The sequence below is a fragment of the Procambarus clarkii genome, unplaced genomic scaffold, assembly GCF_040958095.1.
Source record: "Procambarus clarkii isolate CNS0578487 unplaced genomic scaffold, FALCON_Pclarkii_2.0 HiC_scaffold_102, whole genome shotgun sequence".
Taxonomy (NCBI): Eukaryota; Metazoa; Arthropoda; class Malacostraca; order Decapoda; family Cambaridae; genus Procambarus; species Procambarus clarkii.
The window spans coordinates 281,822-303,642 of NW_027189135.1; the positions used below are offsets into that span (position 1 = coordinate 281,822).

General features: G+C 31.5%; 1 protein-coding gene across 1 annotated transcript; it reads right to left on the reverse strand.

Annotated features, from left to right (window-relative positions):
* Nucleotides 1-14,854: 14,854 nt before the first annotated feature.
* LOC138349617 (nucleoporin p54-like) lies at nt 14,855-15,773 on the reverse strand (the record flags this gene model as incomplete). The annotated part of the gene is made up of 3 exons (XM_069320153.1): nt 14,855-14,893; nt 15,030-15,568; nt 15,698-15,773. Coding segments are annotated over 3 exons (654 nt in total), but the record flags the coding sequence as incomplete, so codon positions are not given.
* Nucleotides 15,774-21,821: the final 6,048 nt, after the last annotated feature.

Sequence of the window (21,821 nt, forward strand, 5' to 3'; positions counted from 1 at the left end):
TTAAATTTTGCAAGTCTTGGTATTGATATAATCTTTTTTTGTGTAATAATACTAAATTTTTGCAATAACTCACAATGCATATGCCATGCAGTGGATAATGATATATGTTTTCTTTCTGACCAATTTTTATCTTTTTCAAAATATCTAATAAGATGATCAATGATAAGCTCATCATATTTAATTACATCATCAATACAAATGTACATATCAATAGTTTTAAGAGTTTTTTTATTTGCTTTTAATGCTTTTTGATAATTTATACAATTATTAATAATATACTCCCTTAATGAACTTTGTTTTAAACTTTGGGTAATATCTCTTACCCCATCTAAAAGAAACAACATTAAATACACAACCTCGTTGATAAAAAGTATCATTTTGTTTTTTTCTAATTTAAAAGGGGAATGAGTTCTAGAATAAACTGAAAGTGAAAAATCCTGATCATCGTCTTCATATACAATATTTTGATTATGAATTTGCGTGAAAAATCTTTCATACCAGACAAATTTATTATCAGCAGTTAGTCCTGACATGTCATAAATTTTATGATATATTAATTGACTTCTGCTAAGATTGTTTGGATAAGTAAAAGTAATATGAGAATCATCGATATTATTATTATAATATAATTTATCAGCTATAAATAATTGTCTTGTTAGATTAAATCTCAGGGGGAAATAATATAATCCAGGGTTTTTTTTAATGTTAAACTTCTCATTATTTATATGTTCGATTTGTATGTTAATTGAAAGTTTATCCTTTTTATTCATCTTTTTTTATACAAAAACATATACACACACAAACTCACACTCAAACACAAAAAACACACACCCAAAACACACACATAAAGACACACACACTTACACACACACATACACAAAGACACACACAAGGAGACACACACACACACACAAAGACACACGCACATACACACACACACACACACACACACAAAGACACACGCACATACACACACACATAAAGACACACACAAAGACACCCACACACAAAGACACAAAGACACACACACACACAACGACACACACACACACACACAAAGACACAAAGACACACACACACACACACACAAAGACACCAAGACACACACACTTACACACACAAAGACACACACACACACAAAGACACAAAGACACACACACACACACAAAGACACAAAGACACAAAGACACACACAAAGACACACACACAAAGACACACACACACAAAGACACACACAAAGACACACAAAGACACACACACACACACACACACAAAGACACACACACACAACGACACACACACACACACACACACACACAAAGACACACAAAGACACACACACACACACACAAAGACACACACACACACACACACAAAGACACAAAGACACACACACACACAACGACACACACACACACACACACAAAGACACACACACACAAAGACACACACACACACACACAAAGACACAAAGACACACACACACACACACAAAGACACACACACACACACACAAAGACACAAAGACACACACACACACACACACACCCACAGACACAGGAATCCCAAAAGTTCACCAAAACTCTTATTATACTCACTTTACATTTTTTTTCTTAAACTAGTTGGGAGAGGTACAGTCTTTGATATGATTGGGAACGGCATTCAACATTTTAAGACCCTTGATTTGAAGAGCAGCATTTCTGGTTTGATTAAGTCGAACTCTTGGGAACCGAATGATATCTAGGGGCAGTGTAACAGCACATCATTCTTTTTTTTTATTAGATATGGTATCTCATCCATAAAAAATATTTTGTGGAAAAAAATGGGGTTGACCACCAGCCCGTGGTCAGTGGGGACCCTGTGGTGGACCATCAGCCGGTGGTGGACCATTCATTGGCTTATTAGGCAAATCAGATCTTGAATAGTTTCCCAAATAAGACATCAAATTTTATTTATAACTCCAAATTTTGTATTGGTTATTTTTTAATTAAGGCAAAAAAAATGAAGAGAATCAATTAATTCTTTATGGATTTATATATTTTTCCAAATTTTATTGCAAAATAAAACTTATAAACATTTCTATATAATATAAAATTTTTGATGTTTAAGTTTTGTTAATTTTATAAACATAATTTTATTTATCACCGATATTAAATATATAATATTATTAATTTTATGTATAATTTTTTATTTATATTTAAAATAAAAAAAAACAAAATATACATTTTGATTAAAATATTCATAGTTACTTTATAATTTGAGATAAAATTAAAGAAAACAGAAATAATATTTTCCCCTTTATAGTTAAATTCGATATTTTATATAAAAATAAAACAAACAAAAAGTCACTCAAAGTCATTATATATATTATTTATTTATTTTATAAACATTTATTTTAAATAAAATTAAAAAAAAAACAGAAAAAATATATATATATATATATTCTTTTTATTAAACAAATATTTCATCACTACTTTCATAATCACTACTTCCATATTCTTTGTAGTCGTTACTTGCCTCTGTATCATAATTATAATCTATATTATCACTATTTTCATCATTAATCCATTTGAAGAACGAACAATACATGCCAACTTCAAAATCCCTAAATACAAAATAATAATAATGACTTACAAATGCTAATAACATTATGGGAGTAATAACTTTGCGAATACCAATTTGGATATAATAATATTCATCGAATAATTTAAACCAAGAAGTTGGTAAAATGTTTCCATAAACATCTAAAAATTGTACTTGAATACAACATTTTTCCTGATCATAAAGAATATTCATTGAATCTCGTTCTTTGAAACATCGAAATTTTAAATTTGATATAACAATATGATATTGATTATTTTCCTTATTTGTTATGTTTAAAAAGTATGGTTTATCTCCATATATAAAATGAACTGCATCTTCAATTTTTGATTGTGGCATCTCCTTAGGTTTGAAGCTTTTCTTCAGAACAGATAAAATATAATTCCATCTGTAATTTTTATTACAAAAACATTTCCCATATAAATTACATAAGGGATACTCATCATAACTTAATGCACAATAGAGATAGTAGGCAGCCGTTGCTACAAAATTATTACTTTTGCTTATACTCTGAAACAACTCACGTCCTGTATTATCAAAATATTGAACTGAAGGAGGATTGTTTGAAACAATTTTTAGCGATCCAGTATGGTAAGACGAAGGTATACCATCTCGTATTATTTCTTTCTTACATCCATTACAAAATTTCACGTTTAAGATTCTCAAAACCATAACGGACTCTTCCGGTGTTGTTGTGTGTACTGACAAAGACCATATCGGATGTTTTAAATTGTCTCTCCCATATATTCTTTCAAGAAAAGTGGTTACATTTCCTACTGTAAAAAAGGAAAATTTGAATTATTGTTTAGTCATTTGTTCAAAATAATCCATTCGAAAATTTGTATTACAGAGACATTTAATGCCATAATTTTCAAAACAAGTTGTAACGTTATCATATAACATTATTTTTTCTGTGAGGATTTGTATTTTGAAGACATATATTCTTCCACTAGCTGAGTAATTTTATGAGTGTTGGATACAACTCGTAATATCCGTTTATGTAATGGCTCATCTTTTTTAATATCAGGGAAAAAGAAAATTGGAATATTAATAAATAAAATGTTAATTTTACCACTCCCACTCCCATTTTCTAAGAACTGTGCAACATTATTTATATTAGGAGAGTAATCACAGACTGAATGGGAATCCAATTTCATAATAAATTTCCTTTTCAATTTTATGAGTAAGTATTGTACAAATAATTGTAAGTCTTCTACACTATTATTTTCAAAGGTAACATCATCATCATTCTTATCAACATTATTAATATTATGATGATGATAGTTGGTTAGAACAATTGTTCCTAAAGGTAAAGCAGGAGGATAAAAGTGTAATTTTTTGAAATAAGATAATGGGATTTCTATACTACCATCAGAGTTACATGCAAACATTATTTAGTTTTGTTTTTAATATTGAGTGAATTCATAAATCGATTAAAAATTTTTTCGGTATTTTCGTAATCAATCAAATCAGTCTTGGATACAAATTTTGCCTTTAAAATTACCTTTGCACATCCACGTTCAATATCTTCAAAATTTGAACATGGATATGTTCCTTTATGTATTTCAATATTATTTTTATCAATCTTACACTTCATCCAAATAGATAATTCTTGTTTTTCCTCATCAAAATGGGGATCCGGACACGCTGTACACGGAAAATGTTTATTGTCATGTAAGTTAGTATACATAGGACCGCAGTTACATAGACCATTAGAATAACCTGGAGCTGTAATTACACCAGATGGTAAATGTACCAGACAAGGATCGCGGAAACAGGCTGAACGTGAGATATCTGGATTAGAAATATATCCAGGGGAACATCGACATATATATTTTTCTTGTTCTTTTAATGGTATAAAAAAGTCTTGGGGGGTCATTTGATTAAGGTCCACTACTTCATCCTGCCCATTGGTAATTTTAACCAAAGTTCCTCCTGGTTCACATGCAGTTAATCTATTTGTAGTTGCGTTATAAAGACCTGGTAGGTAGGATTTACACTTCCATCGATCTTCTTCAAATGAATACTGTAGAAAACCCCATACTGGGTCACAGAATTTTTCTTCTGGTTGTTTCCAAAGACAGTATGTGCATCCTGGTTTGAGGATTCCAGCTCCATAATAATATTTTATATTGCTAGTAGAAGATGATATAGGTATTACGACCTTTTCTAAATAACGTCCACATTTACGGCCCCCAAGTTTTTGACAAATTTGATTGTCATGTGACTGAGAACTATCTACTTTTAAAATCATTCCCTTACATTTATTGATTTTAATGTCATTATTGTTATCATATTCATTATAATTTAACCAACCTTGTAGATCAATAAATTCGTGTCTTTCTTCAAATGCAATTTCTTCAGCTTCAAGTCCCTCTTTAATACTTTGACGTAAAAAACTATGAATGTAAAAACGATCAGTAATATAAAGAAAATTAAAAAAGAGAAAAAAAAATGATAAAAACTATAACCGGAATTTGAAGAAAATACTGGTATGTCGAAGAAATCATTTTTTCTTTTTATTTAAGAGAAAATTTAGGAGTTTCTCAGTTGAAACTCTTTTATTACAATTTGTGGAATAACAGTGAAAACGATGACGATGAATATAAAGTCTACCTGAAGGTGTACGAGATTTACCACGAACTTCATGAAAAGGACAAAAAATATTACATTGCCATTTTTGGTTCATTGCTAAGAGTTCATTATATGGCTCCTTACATAATAATTCAGCACATTTTTGTGTAATTATCTCTGAGTTTTTTTTTTTTAAATTGTTTAATTTTTGGTTGATGCAGCGATCGTTTTAAAACCAACCTAGGACGACTAATTACATTTCCTCCTCCTCCTCCTAAATTATTATTATTATTATTATTATTATTATTATTATTATTATTATTATTATAATAATTATTTCAAAAATATTATTTCTAGTGGATAAGTGTCCCTGTTTAATTTCATTGATACTAGTAAATTCTATTGAAGTCTCAATACATCGATATATGAATGAAACACTCGCCATATTGGTACATGATCCTTATCACTAAACAATGTATATCTCAATAGAGAGAGAGAGAAAAGCTTACAAGATAATATAAAGGATATTGTAGAATCAGAGAACCTATATATGTCAGAAGTAAAATATTTTTTAAAGACAAAGTAAGTTATCGTGCAAATATGATCGGCGCACGACACTGAATTCTGCCAGGCCAACTACAACAGTATTTTCTTCAAATTCTTGTTACCAATTTTCATATTTTTTTTTAATATTCTATAATTTTCTTTATATTGCTGATCCTTTGTACATACATAAGTCTTTTAAGAGGGACTGGAAGCTGAATCCTCCTATTATTATTTATTATTGAAACTTGACATAATGGCTGACGAGCCTTATTACCAAAAGAGAGTAAGATAAAAGTTTACAGATATTATAAAGTATATTGAAGAATCAGAGAACTTAATTATAGCTGTACCATCAGAAGTAAAACAATTTGAAGAGCTGTTAAATTCTTGGGTATTATATTTACCTAATCTCCAAAATGTTGTGGTAAAGAGAGGAAATTGTAATAAGTGTTGGTACCAAAGTGAGAATAAAAAAACACTCACTATTTTTAGGTCACCTTTCGAAATAATTATTAAGCAAAATGATATAAAAGTTAGCTCTTCGTTTCTTATGAAAGATGTAATATTATTATTAGTAGAAGCTATTCAAAAAGAAAAGAGAAATATTCATGTATATTGGGATTAATTAATAACAAATATGATAAATTTATATACATTTTTTATAAACATTAAATTTAATTTAAATTTCAAATAACATTAAGTATTATATCAAATTTGGGAATATAAAAACCATTAACTAATTTCAAATATATTTCATTGGAAAATATTTCACATTCATTATTATAGAATAAATTTAGAATATTGTTATATGTTACATTTGAATTTTTATGTTTATTTATAATATCCCAAACTTTTAAAATATGAAATTCCGTCTTATCATTATATAACGGTTCTATTTGTAGATAAAAATCAATTTCTTCAGTATTTTCGAGGAATTCACTCATTTTTTTAATATTTATTAAAAAAGACATGATTATTCAGTACTATTCCAAGGAGTATAACTTCAACTAAATTAATGTGAAACATCAACTTAAACTAAAATTTCAAATGATGATATTAACATTTAGTGATTATTTAAGACACCAGCTAGCTCTAGTAGCCAATGTGATGAACCAATTGGCTTATAATGTCAGGTGTGAATAATTTCCTATAAAATTTTGTAAAAATACACTTATATATGTCGATTGAAAAATTTGCTTTAAGGTTGTTAGAGAGGTTCAAAACCTCTTTATGCTCATAGGATGGGATAATCTTAAATATTTTGGCTAAGTTAACATTAGGAATAATATATAAAATTCTTTTGAAAATTTCAAAAATATCATGTGATGATCCCAAATATATCCTTACATTAGCAAAAGTAATAGTACTTTGTTTGGCTTGAAACTCAAAGTGCATATCTTTCGTTTCAAAAGGGTCAAAGGTTAAAAAAAAGTTACATTTATTTTGACATGGCTTACTCCTTAAAATCCTTTCTTCAGGAGTCCTGAGAACGGTTGGTAGAGTGATACACAGCCTATCAGGTGGTTCCAGTTCCTTAATTGCTTCGCCATATCTCTGGGCATCTTCTTTTCTTATTTTTTTTTGTGTAGAAAGATAGGTCGACATAAATGACGACGACGAGGGCGGCGTTGAGGAACTTTTGTCATCTACAAACGAAATGAAACAAATAAATAACTAAGTTGTGTGTTTGTTAGTCATTATTTGTTTGGTAATTGAAGGGGCTGGGCCGGGTTAAGTCTTAGAGAATAAGGAGGAGAAGGAGAAGGAGGAGGAGGAGGAGGAGGAGGATGGGAAGGAGGAGGAAAAGGACGAGAAGGAGGGGGAGAAGGAGGAGGAGAAGGAGGAGGAGAAGGAGGAGGAGGAAGAGGAGGAGGAAGAGGAGGAGGAGGAGAAGGAGAAGAAGGAGGAGAAGGAGGAGGAGAAGGAGGAGGAGAAGGAGGTGGGGATTGGGAACTTTTAAAAGTCATAGAAATTGTACTGGAAAATTTATCTAGATAACTAATTGGAGGAGGAGAAGGAGAATGAGAATGAGATGGTGGGTGTGTTGTGGCAAGGAAGGAAGATTGATCTAGAGAAATTAGAGGAGGAGAGTAAGTAGGAGTCCAATTAAAATCTTCATCCGTCATTTTTTTTTCCATATTTTCAGTTTCCAGTAACTCGGAAAAGGACATGCTTCTTTTCCTTGTATCCTGAATTTCAGAATCTGGATCTATAAAAAAAAATAAAAAATAAATAAATAACCAGCTATGGCTAGGAAAATCTTTTGCTCTGATTTTTCATTTTATAGCCACCACATCTGTCCTGAGTTTCGGACAAGGAACTCGGCAGTTATACACTTGAATTGATCCTATGAAGTATGTATGATCATCACCATTCTGTATCGCAAAGACTACAAGATTATGGCTAATAATATCTTATCTCTGTGAATGGCTTCCAGGGTCACGGCACCTTAAAAACAGAAAAGATTTGCAACTCACCTTTTACTTTACTGGAGAAATCTCTTGCTAAACCCTTAGAGAGGTGATTTATAGTAGGGACCCCATGGTCCATACTGTTGGGTGTAGCAGGGACACACTGATGTGTGTGGAACCTCGAGTCCTTTAATATTTATACCCTGACAGGATGGGACTCTCCCGGATGGAGGCAGGGGGGTGGGGGAATTCCGTGGAGACCACTAGAACGCACAACACCACCCTGACACATCGAAATAATACTCTTACCTTTTAAAAAAATGAATACAATTTCACGAAAGATATTTCTTCTTGTTTTGTTATCAGTACGAGTAATAGTTAGTCACAATCCCCATTTATATACTGAATGTGCAGTCAACGAAAATGGAAAAAGATTGACAATATTTGAAGATTCAATTAAATTTTGGTTTGTAAGAAATAACCTCAATTTTATAATATCTATTTATTACGATAGAAATTTAAATGAATTATTAGGATATAATAATACAGAACAACATAAATGGTTAAATGCAGAGTTAAAATTTGGGAATGTTTCACAACTATTTATATTAAATAAATTTCAATTACCAATGAAAAGACGACTGAATCAAAACACAACAAGTAAATTAATAGGAAGATTTGTAATATTTAGCCATATCAATATTCTTCTAGGTTGCCCTCAAGGCTGGCCATACAGAAAATTATCATCATCAATGAAATATGATTTACAAATTGCTGCCTCAGGTAACGAAGAGGAATATCTTATTCTGACGCCCTTAGCAGATACCTATGTTAAGTTTTTAATAGATGGTCAAAGAAAGACACTATGTTTGGATCACAGTCATTCACAAATAAAGGTTGTGAATAATGTTAATAAATTATCAGAAAAGTGTGATACCTTAAATAGAATGTCGTCTGTTGTTATCAAATTTGTGTACGATGAGAATAATATTAAAATATTGGATGAACAAGATAGCATTCTTGACAATATAACAACATATAATAATAAGACTCGTCCTATACTTAAAGTTCTTCGAGAAGATTTAAATGGGACACTCTATATAGCACAGTGTATTGGTAATTGTAAAAAAAGTATTGATTCGCATGCTATTACCTATATGCATCAATATTTGTTTGTTTTGAGTATAATAATAATTATAATTTCAGTAAGTTTATTAATTATTCAATTATATTATATTATATGTGTTAAAAGTAAACAAAAAAAAAAAAAGGCAGGAAGAAATAGGAGTGTATATTTCATACGAACTTCCCGAACCACTTTAAACTAAAATTTATGTTAATAAACATCAACATCCCATCAAAAACTTAAACTATTTCTTTATCAATGTCTAATGTATCAAAAAATGCCCCAAACCCAAAACCCAAAACAACCATTGGAATTTAAAACACAATTCTTGAGATAATCCAACATGATTTGATTGATGTGTATAGTTAATCTGGTATACTAATAACGGTGTTTCCTCTTTGAAAAGAAACGATCTAGTACTACTTACTATCGGATATATATAGCAAATATCTTCATTTTTACTAAAAGTTCGGCTTGAAATGAAAGAATTCAACAATGTTAAGTTAATAGGAAGTGCACACTGGTTGTTTTCTACTTTACGTATTTCTACTCTACTTATTCCTTTAAAGAGTAGAATTTCTTTAGTATGTTGAATACCACGATTCAAATGACAAATTATTCTTCCCTCTAATGTTTCCAAAGGGTTATTTAATTTAATCTTAACCGTGGTCATTTTACATTCATATATTTTACATCCTATATAGTATTTATTAGGATCTGGAAAAGTTTCGTATAATAAGCGTCCCTCTGTTTCTTCATTTATATCTACATTTATAGTTAATTTTGGATATAAGAAATAAGAGTATGTATAACATGCACCACATGTTATTGAAAATGAAATATTATAAACAGTTGGGATCATTACTATTTCTTTAAATAATTTTGTTTTTGATTGTTGATGTCTTGTTTGCCATGTAGGATGGAATGGGTCATTTATAAATGTCATGTATGGAGTTTTAATAGATAATGGAGCCCATGGAATTATAGAATGAGCAAAACAAACAGTAGTAATTTTTCTTACGGTCAATATTAATAATAATACTAATAATTGATTCCAATCCATTACCTTAATTTATAGGATTAATGACTTTGATTTTCTTGGTCACACACTTCTTTATATAGTGGATTTTTTTTTATATTTATTCATTATAAAAGGATATAGATATTTTTTATTAGGTAAGATTACAATTATGATTTCCATCCATACCCCTAAAATGAAACTTGCCAGCTACATAATTGGTCAAGCAAGAGGATCAGCTGCCATTTGTGGAGAATATGCCTCTGCTACATTAGGCGTGTTGAACAATTATAAAGATATTAAAATATATTGCCTCATTGGGAAGGACTGGCTTGTTGATAAACTTTCAAACTTCATTCCCATCGAATATTCAGGTTATACACTTGTAAAAAATGAAAAAACAAAAAAAGGAGGGTTCATAGCAATCGCTGAATTAATACATCCGGAAGATGTACCAGTATTGATATACTTTATTGAGTCTCCGTCAATACGAGTATTGCTACCTAAAAACTACATTACATGGAAAGAACAAATTACATCAAAGTTCACAGTTGCAAATGGTACCCTCGACAATGGAGAACCTCCCAACTTTTCCGATATTGTTGGGAGATTTTATGAAGAAGTAATAAAAACTATGGATACTGATGCCGAAAGATGTGGAATTTTTCCTTCATTTAAAACAGATCAAAAAGTTTGTAAATTGTATCCAGTAGATCTAAGGTTGACATTTATTCATCCCCGTTTTGAAATTAAAAGGAAACGAAAAATCTGTGAGTGGTTTAATGAAGATGAGTATAATATTCCATTTCTTTCAATATTCGAGAGGTTAAAAATACCTGACCTTTGTAATGCTTCTTCAACGACATTACATGAAAGGGAAGGTACTGCAAAGAGGACTATAAAATGTAAATTACAAGGCAAGAAAATTCCCATTGGTCTCTGTGTACCTTCGCTAATATTATACAAATTTGGTTATAAAAGGGCTGAAATATTGAAAGAGCCTATAACCTTAGGCGTAATGGCTTTAGGAACCAGTAATCAGAATATGGACGAAAAAACTTATGTCATGGGAGCCTTAAAGAAAAGATGGAGTTGTACTCGCAGGAGGAGTGGGCAAATAAATAGGTATCCACAGTATGTAAAGTGTTATGAGCCAGTTGGTCTCATATATGAGTCTCAGATATTTGATAGATTCAGTCATAACCTAATTGATGGTTATATAATATCAAATAATGATGACCAATACTTATTCAGCCCATATGTCTGTCTTGGGTTACTGACTCGAAATATCAAAATCCTTCCTGTCATATATACTCATTTGCTATTCCCCAGAGGAAACGTTTTTGTAATTCAGAAGTCTGATGTAATCTGGTGTGTTCTCGGAAATTGCAAAGTGGCTCCTCCAAATACTATAGTTAAATGTATGAATGACCTCTAATTTTTTATAGGCTTTAGGGGACGTCGCACTTGGCCTACAACTTTCATGTCTGTTTAAGTTAATTTGTTTATATTTGAGTTAAAACGAATTAACTTAAATAAACTAACACAACAAGAAAATCACTCTGCCTTATTAGGCAAATGGGGTCTTTTTTGCATAGTGGCTGAGAAGTACGTTCTATGCCAGAGAACAAACGTCTCGGCCTACTGTGCAAGAAAGACCCCATTTACCTAATAAGGCTGAGTTCATTAGATTATTTTTAGTCTCCTCACCTGTGTTCTATACTCTGTCAGAATCAATCAAAATAACAGTTTGTGAACTGGTAATAAATAATAAGCCCAAATACAAAATATAATTCTTTACTGATGAGTATTTAAACCAAACCAACCATATATATATTGAAAAACGAGCGAAACGGCATTTTACTTTTTGGTGCTATGAGTTTTTACATAAATTTTCATTATGCCGGCATTTTTTGGTACATTTCTGATTATTTCTTTTGCAAATACATCTATGATTTAAACAAGATAAAAGTTTACAGTGGCATACTAATTGTTTCAAGTGCCTATTATCACTGAGAAAGTAATTTGATTGTCTACGAACAATCTCACGAAGCCCAAGTTGTTGATTCTTATTAATTTCGTTTGGCATTATTCTTTCGATTGTTTTATCAAAATCGTTTCTTGATAGATATTGGTTAATTGTTCCAAATTTTGTAGCTACACGATATAAATCTCTTTCATTGTCTATTTCGATGATAATTCCACTGATTGTTCGCATTCCTGTTTTGTTTTCCCTATCTTCTTTAGGTATTATCACATTAACAGTATCATATAGGCTAACAGGTGTTACATTTGCCGATGACAATTGTAACATTTTTGAGGCATTAGTTATCTGACGCTCATAAACTTTGCTTCTAATAGTTCCTAAATTTTCAATATGTAAATTATATGAATCGTTATTTACTTCAGAATTATTATTATCATTAGGTTTACCATCTTCTAAATTACATAATCTTCTATTTATTATTACTTTAGGCGACAGCACAATACCAGGTGCTGATGGTGTTGGTGGTGATAATATAGGGGGTAATGAAGGTGGCGGTATTTGTGGCAGGGATAATATGGAAGTAGAGGCAGTTGTAGCACCAGCAGCAACAGTAACAGTAACCTCCTCAACCTCATAAAAAATTATTTCTTCCATATCTGGCAACGGTGAAGAAATCTGACGCAGCAGCGGACTTGATGATGACAGGGAATACTGCAATTATATAAAAAAAAAATTTAGTATACAGAAATTAATTGAGGACTCTTGTTTTCCAAGGTTGAACTGAAAACAAAACCAATAAATATTAAGGAATTTTACCTTTGCTTCTTTGCCTCTTTTTTCTTCATCCTCTTTGTCTTCTTCTTCTTCTTCTTCTTCTTCTTCTTCTTCTTCATTGTCATCATAGTGACAGTTATTGAACAATTGGCTATATATTGAGGGCGAAAGACGAATCTTCATAACTATTGGCGGTTCTATACCAAAAACTGCCTTGTAAGGCGATATGCCAATTCCACGTGAATATGCTGTGTTTTTGGTGAATTGCACAAAGGGAAGTCCAGCTGACCAATCTCGCGTTTGATTCTCACACATCCAACTGCCAAGCATTTTGATTACATCCCCATTCGCACGTTCAATGCTCCCTTGGCTCTGTGGATGACGAGGTTTGCTATTAATGAGGAGCATGTTGGGCCACATTTCGTTTTTTAGCTCTTGAATCACCTCTGCCACAAATTCACGGCCGTTATCGCTCTGCAGAATTCGTGGGGCTCCCAAGAGAGCAAATATATCGAGTAAGTGGCGTGCCACTTCAATCGCCCGTTTACTGCGAAGAGCTCGTAAAACCGAAAACTTTGTTAAATGATCCTGATAATGTAAAATATATTTATACACACATCCTCCTTCTTTTTGCATATTTATTAAGTCCATTTATCCTCGCTCCGCAAAACTGGTCGATACAATGGGCCGTATTACCCCCTTTTTTCGTCGAGGAAGTCGTTTCAAATTGCATATGTGGCAGAGTGAAATAAAGAGTTTCACCGATTGTTGAGTGACGTTAGCGATAGTTTTACTTGCTTCAAAATAAGTTCTTTTTTCTCCTCCGTGACAAACTGCTCTGTGTGCATCATAAATCGTATCATACAATTGCCCTTGATGTATGAAACGACGACACATCCGGCCAGGATCAGCTGTTGTTGTTGTTGTTGTTGTTACAGCCGTAGTAGATTGACGATTGTCACTGGTCAGTTTACGCTTGGTCCCCCGCTTCATTCTTCGTTCAGTTTCGTCGATGGTTACTAAGACGTCATCCCCAAATAGATTTTTGACATCATATCGAGACAATAGATCATATTCATGAGAGGTCTTTGTAGTCAGTTTCAATTTAGCATTTTTGACTTCCTCGATGTATTGGGCTAATTTTTCTCGAGTGAAAATTTTCCGGCTTCCATGCCCACCTTTTTACAACATTTGGCTAATTTTTAATTCAAATTCCTTTTTTTGTATCACCTCTTCTTCTCTCTCACACCCTTCATTAACTTTTTGTCCCAAAGGTAAAGACGTGGATGATGAAGGTAATGGTTCTTCATCAACACTAGTATCGTTATTATCACTTCTTTCTTGTTGTTTCTGTCCACATGTTAATGGAGAGGAAATTGTAGGTGTGTCCTCCATGCTGGAGCAAAATCGACTGACTCTGATATTAACCCTCACACGCTGAATATTTTATATTGACCAATCACTGGCAGGCTTTCTTGGTTAAGCTGGCAGTTTACAGTTTGTGCTTATTTGACTAAATTATTCCTGTAAGACAACACAAACATTGTTGTTACATTCTAGGTCAATTATTTCAAGTTTCCGTTAAAATGTCAGTGTCATCAATATCTAGCAAAATTATTATAATACTTTGCCTAATGGGCAGAGTGCACTTATTGTATGTGGAAAAAAAAAAAAAAAAAAAAGGAACTAGACTAAAATTTAATTTATTGACTATCATCAATTCAATGTGTGTGTTGCGGGTTACAAACAAAAAATCAGTGTAGCATCATACCCTCCCTGAGAGAGTGAAATATCATCAGTTCAATGTGTGTTGCTTGTTACGAACCAAAAAAATTCAGTGTAGCATCATACTCTCCCTGAAAGGGTGGAGGGAGGTGTTAAACAATGATAGGGTTAATTACCAATGTTTGAATGTGGTTTGGGGAAGTTGGTTGACGGTTAGCCAATTTCCTTAACTCTCAAAACTTAGCTGATGTTCTTCTTTATGTTAACGACCACTTGTATATCTTCCTTAAGTATGTTAACTATAGCCTGAAGTGCATCCTGCTGCCATTTTAGGTATTGTGATATATCCTGCACTTTGTCAACAACCAGTCCATACCGTTGGGCTCGCGGAAAACTACCAGGCTTTATAGACTGAGCCATTAGTTCATTCAAACATCCCTTGAGGTCCTGCAGCTGCATATACAAGTTTTCTAATCGCAGTCGAATCTGATCCTCTATTTCTTCTAGTGGTAGATTTTTTTTCCTTTCAACCTCTTGTGCTGACACCAATTTTAGAACTCGGCGCATTATATTTGTCTGTTTCAACTTAAAATTCTGAATGGTAACTTTAATTGTCGTCTGCATACAACTTAATTGTCTTATTTCATCCATGATATTCTTCATACTATTATGAATTTTATTGCCATATTCTTCTTGATACTTGAACTGTTTCTGTAATTCCTGAAATACCACTTTTACAACAGGTATCAATTTCTTTGGGTCAGGATTTTTTTGCTTGCCCAGTTCCCACAATGCTGGATCAATTCCTATAAACAATAAATAATTTATTTTAATTTTTAATTCCACAAATGTAGGAAAAAAATACCCCGTAATATCTTCACTTTTGTCATTATGTCACGATAAGTAGATGGATTGGTCATATCAAAATCATTTACCTCTTTGCGGTGTATCAAGATATTTCTTCATTTGTTGTTCAGTTAAAGTCAACATTGGAATAATCTGTTCAATAAACAAATTCTGAAACAGAAAAAGTAGGCATTTTTGTCTCTGTCTGGCTATCTACCTGCCTGTCTATCAAAAAACGTTCCATTAATAATGTCCCTTTTAAGCTAATTTGATTATTTAAGCCAACCTGATATCAATTCCCATTAAATAGATTGGTGCAAGCTATAATAAGGCTTACTTAGGCTTACCTTAAAAATTGGATTGTATGATGCTCTTAACATATGACTAAAGGTGTCAGTGGTAGATGCACGTTGAATCTCTCCTAGAAGGTATATTATAATATAGAGCAGTTTGCATAATACCATACTTGAAATCATTTTTTATGATAATTATTATTAGGGAAAACATTATAAAATCTTTAAATTCTTTTACCATTAGGAAAAACTTGCTGAATGTAAAATCTGAAGTTCGTTTTGTTTGGTACTTCAGCAGCAAAAATTTCATTAACAACAACTTCATTACCTCCGAATAATAGACTCAATGCTGAAATAACTTCCTGTTTGTAGGCCCAGGAAGAATAAAAAAAAAATAAAAAAAAACATTTTTTAATGTTCCCGGATCCTAGTCATATTTAACACTGAAAAATTATTAGAATATTATACAAGTATATGATTATTAATTACTTACTCCACTTCTGAAAGGCCCCTTCCAATTATAATTTGCACAATACCATCTTCATTACGATAATTGGGAATTTTTGTATAGCAAACTACTTTGAAACGACAATATGGATTTTCAGATGTGAACTCTACAGGTGACATATTGGACGAATAATAACCTGGAATAAAATTCATAAAATTATACTTTATTTTAATTATATACATTTTACAATATTATAAACAACTAGTCAAATCTACTAAGTTTTCCATAATGGTTTACTCACTACCTCATTGAAAAAAAATAAAATCCACATATTTACCTTTACCAAACCCCCAAAAAGCTTGAAGTTGATTCCACTTTCGCAAGACCTCATCATTTTCATTATTGAAGTAGGAAGGAGCACAGATTGCAATATGTAATGCCATTGATGATGAGCCCGGTTGTTGGTGAAGCATCTGAAACTGATGATTGCCCCTATTTGATTCGACCAGTGAAATAAAAACAATGTTCATCGAATCCTCACACATTATGGTGAAACCATTTAACACACCATCTCACCAAATGACCTACAACAGATCACAATTGCCTTATGTTTGTAAATATATATTAATTTAACTAGTCAGTGGTATGAAGAAAACATTCAATAAAACATATCACTAACTAGTACAAATCAATAAATATCCAGCGACAGGCCTCCGTTGCAGAAATAGGAAAGCGTCTTTTCTTCACAGAAGTTCGTTTGTCAAATATTATGGAAAAAACAAAACAAAAAAAACACTTCAATCAATATCATAATGCGCTTCTGTTGATAGGTCGAATTAAAAATTTTAACAATAATATATATCCAGCAGACAACATTGAGTTAACAACCACACTTCTTTTTGGTAAGACGAAACTTTATAGTTGATCTGGTGGTTTTCAGTCTATGACAAGCAGGCAACCCACAATCATCATTAACACATGAAGACACATGTGTATGCAAGAGGGTTGAATATAAGATTAACACCGAACAATGTGGATGTCTAGAAACTACTACATGATGACGAACCCGGCGAAACATTAGACAAATCGGGGTACAAGTTTTTTTTTGACATGAAGCACTGTGGGCAAATTCATACAGCAACACATTGGTTCCATCGTGGTTAGCAAACCATTCTAATATTTGTAATAAACTTTGAGTATTAATTTCACAATAACGTTGTTTTTTTTATATAGTCTCAGGCGTTATATTAACCAACTTTCTCAAAGCCACATTTTCATCATTGGAATGGATATGGTTTTCTATTTTAACAATAATAGACTTGCTAGTTGAAGTAGTATCTTTTTTCTCTTTTATCTTCTTCTCTTCGGCTCCCTCACTGATATCGCTAATATCATCCTAGAAAGATTAGATTTCATCACAAATGCACCTGAGACATTATTTATTTATTTATTATAATATAGTGTCCAAAGCTTCATCATGATTATCATAAAATAACTTTTAGGTACTTACACCACAAGATTCCTTGGATAGCTCCATTACACAGTAGCCCGTATTACTACTGAACAGGATTCTGGCATACTGGTTGACTGGACTGGATACGGAGGCTCTTATATATTGTATCACCGGCATATTGCATGGAACTTAATGTAATGATTCATTTCTCTCTTTGAATTATATTCATTGGTGAATATAAAATAGAAAAGTTGATTCAATGGCGATAACCAAACTTGGTGTTTACATCGGACGATAGTAGCACTGCTTGGTAATCATGTGATATGTTGATATTTTATAAAGAAGATTATGGTTTTGTTATTATGTCCATAATTACATACCTTATATTTTGTAGTCTTGTAATTAGTGGAAAGAGAGAATGTAAGGTATTTAATTCATTATTCATCAAGTCAAAATATAAATATGATAAGTAAAATAGTAAAAGATAATAGATATATATTTTTATTTTTATATTAAATTATTTATATTCTATATAAAAAAACATCTTCTATTCCATCCATCAACTAATTAACTAAAAGTCTGAATCTAATGTAAAAACACTGTATTGATCTGAATTCATTACACCATATTTTTTATATTCACTTACTTTTTTTTCATAAAAATTAGTTTTCCCTTCTAATGAGATATTTTCCATAAAGTCAAATGGATTTTCTACATTATAAAGTTTCTTAAAACCGAGTTCAAAGAGAAGTCGGTCAGCCACAAATTCTATATACTTCCCCATTAGATCACAGTTCATACCAATAAGTTTGATTGGCAAGGCATCTGTTAAAAATTCTTGTTCAATCTTCACAGCATTATCAATGATAGAATATACATATTTCTGATCAGGCTTATTAATCAAGTACTTAAATATCAAGCAAGCAAAATCTGTGTGTAACCCTTCATCTCTAGAAATCAGTTCATTACTGAAGGTTAGACCTGGCATTAAACCACGTTTTTTTAACCAAAATATTGCAGCAAATGAACCACTAAAGAAAATACCCTCTACTGCAGCAAAGGCAACAATGCGTTCGGCATATGTTGCCGTTCTATTGGTAATCCACCTTAGAGCCCAATCAGCTTTTTTCTTAACAGCTGGCAGCGTTTCAATAGCATTAAATAATCTGTTCTGCTCCTGTAAATCTTTTATGTATGTATTAATAAGTAAACTGTACATTTCATTGTGAATATTTTCCATGGCAATCTGAAAACCATAAAAACACCTCACTTCTGGTATTTGTACCTCTTGGCAGAAACGTTCAACAAGATTTTCATTGACGATACCATCTGATGCGGCAAAAATGCTAGAACATGTGAAATGAAGTGACGTTCCTCTTCATTAAGTTTCTGTTCCCAATCTACAATATCCTTTGACAAGTCTACTTCTTCAACTGTCCAAAATGATGCTAGCGCCTTCTTATACATTTTAAAGATATCATGATTTTTAATTGGGAACAATGTAAAACGTCCTGGATTTTTAATCAAAAAGGGTTCAATCATCTGAAAAAAATATATAAATAAATAAATAAAATATTTATTTTAACATTGTGTTCACTATCATAGCATAATAAACGAATGAAATTATTGAATTTTGAGTAAAAAAGAGATTAATTTACTACGTACATGTTCTTCCATCCTATATTTTATGTAAACTAAAATAGGTACACATACATATATATATATATACATACATACATATACATACACACACACATATATATTCTTTTCTTTGACACGCTTCCCAATGAGCAGTATCCATTATAACACCAGGCAGTAATACTTCCTATGTTTTGAAGACATGCCAATTGAACCTGATTGTGACTCACTGCTGCGTTTGTTGCTATTTACTTCAGTAACAGTATATTCACTCTCTGGGAGAACTTCAGAAGGGTATATAGGGGGTATTTAATTGTTCCAAGTATCAAGTAGATTTGCTCTCAATTTTTCTGAATTGATACTCCCTATATCTTCTGTTAAAATATTTAAAGATTTTAAATGAGGTTTAATACTAATGTCTGCAAATTCATATGAAAGGTACTTATTTACCAATACATAATTTCGTTCCCAGTCATTCATACTTAAAATAATCTTAACATCTTCAAAATGTTTTAAATTAAAGTTTTCCACTTTATTTATTGAGGGCCAAGTAATTGAAGCACATTTTATAATAATTATTTCACTGTTTTGAAGATCAATTAATACGTCGGCAAATGTTTTTCTTACATTTATCGATGAAACATTATCTAATATAAGTAAAAATGAATTTTCCACTAAATGATACAAGTTGATTGTTGGATTAAAGTTTTGTAAAAATTCCACTTTTATTTTTAAATTATTTCTCCATATGACAATTTTATCCCACACTTGAATGATATTTTTTGGGGCTGTTAGTATTATAACAGAATATTTTCTGGGGTAGATTTCATATTGCTTTTTCATGGTTTACAAAAAAAAAAAAAGCAACTGCGCCACCCTTGTTGACAGTTGAGATCTTGAAGAACAAATAGAACCAATATCACCATCATTTTATAATTATCTGAAAATGATAAAAAAAAATAGTTCTTTGTATATTATAAGCTCAGAAATATATAAAGATGTGTTGATACAAGAGTAGAATGAATAATTTATTCCCAAGAAAAAATCTACATACCTTATTTTTTATATAATTATCTTTTTAGTAATAATATTTAAACAGGTTAGTATATCATGCTTTACAGTATTATAAATCCTACATTTTAACCGTGATCCTAAATTTAACCACAGCAAATGGATCACTCATTATATTAATATTTTTTGCCCACATTTTACATATTATAATATTTTCACCTGGGCTAAGTTTCAATTGAATAGGAAGAAGTGGGGCATAATATCCATCTATATGTTACTTGGTTGGAAAATAATAAACAGGAAAACCTTGCGGAGTACATTTGTTTGGACTATTAACCCAAATATGTGAACAAGATACCCATACACATTTTGGTAACTTATTACCATTAGCAATTGAGCTTTTCTTCATATTTTCACGCAGGCTTGTAATCTCATGATCTGAAGAGAGTGGAAGATCTTCAATTCTATCATATACATTAGGTAAAAAATTTCGAAGATTACGAATAGATAATAAAATTATCGGTGTTAAGGTATTAAAATACCAATTCTCTTTCTAAATTGATCAAATATGGATGTATCAAATTTACAAAATACATTATTATTTTCATCATTATTAATCGTTGTATCATCATTACAATTAACTGTATTTACATGAGAAATCATATCGTAACCACGATTTTGGTCCATATAATACTTACTTTCAAAGACAACATACAGACCAGCAGGTTTAGTATTAGTTTTTGTAATGAAATTCATTGACAGTTGAGGATGCTGAGTTGAAATTGTTGACCTATTTCTTGAATAATATAAATATATAATTAAAAAGATCACAATTAAAAATATCATAAATATTATAATATATAAGGAATTTGATAGTGACATTATTATTTTATTTTATATAAAAAAATGTCTCTCACATCTAAACTAATAATGTATACTAATGATTATATTATATATAACGAAACAACATTCTTGTTGACTTAGTTGTGTTAGTTTTGATACGATGGTCATCTAGTCAATATATGGGGTTACCTGCAGGGGTCACGACTATCCTCAGTTCTAATCTACACATGAATAATCTTCCATTTAGACCACCACACAGCTGAGTGGATACGAACATTGGATAGCGTCTTTCACCCTGATACCCCTGTTTCATAGCAGTGCTGTCAGGGGCTGCTTCCTGGGGGTAGAAATAGGCCTGGTCTAGGACTGGTCTGCGGGGACACTAAATAGTCCCTAAATCATCTCAGGATATTTAGTATATATATATATATATATATATATATATATATATATATATATATATATATATATATATATATATATATATATATGTCGTACCTAGTAGCCAGAATGCACTTCTCAGCCTA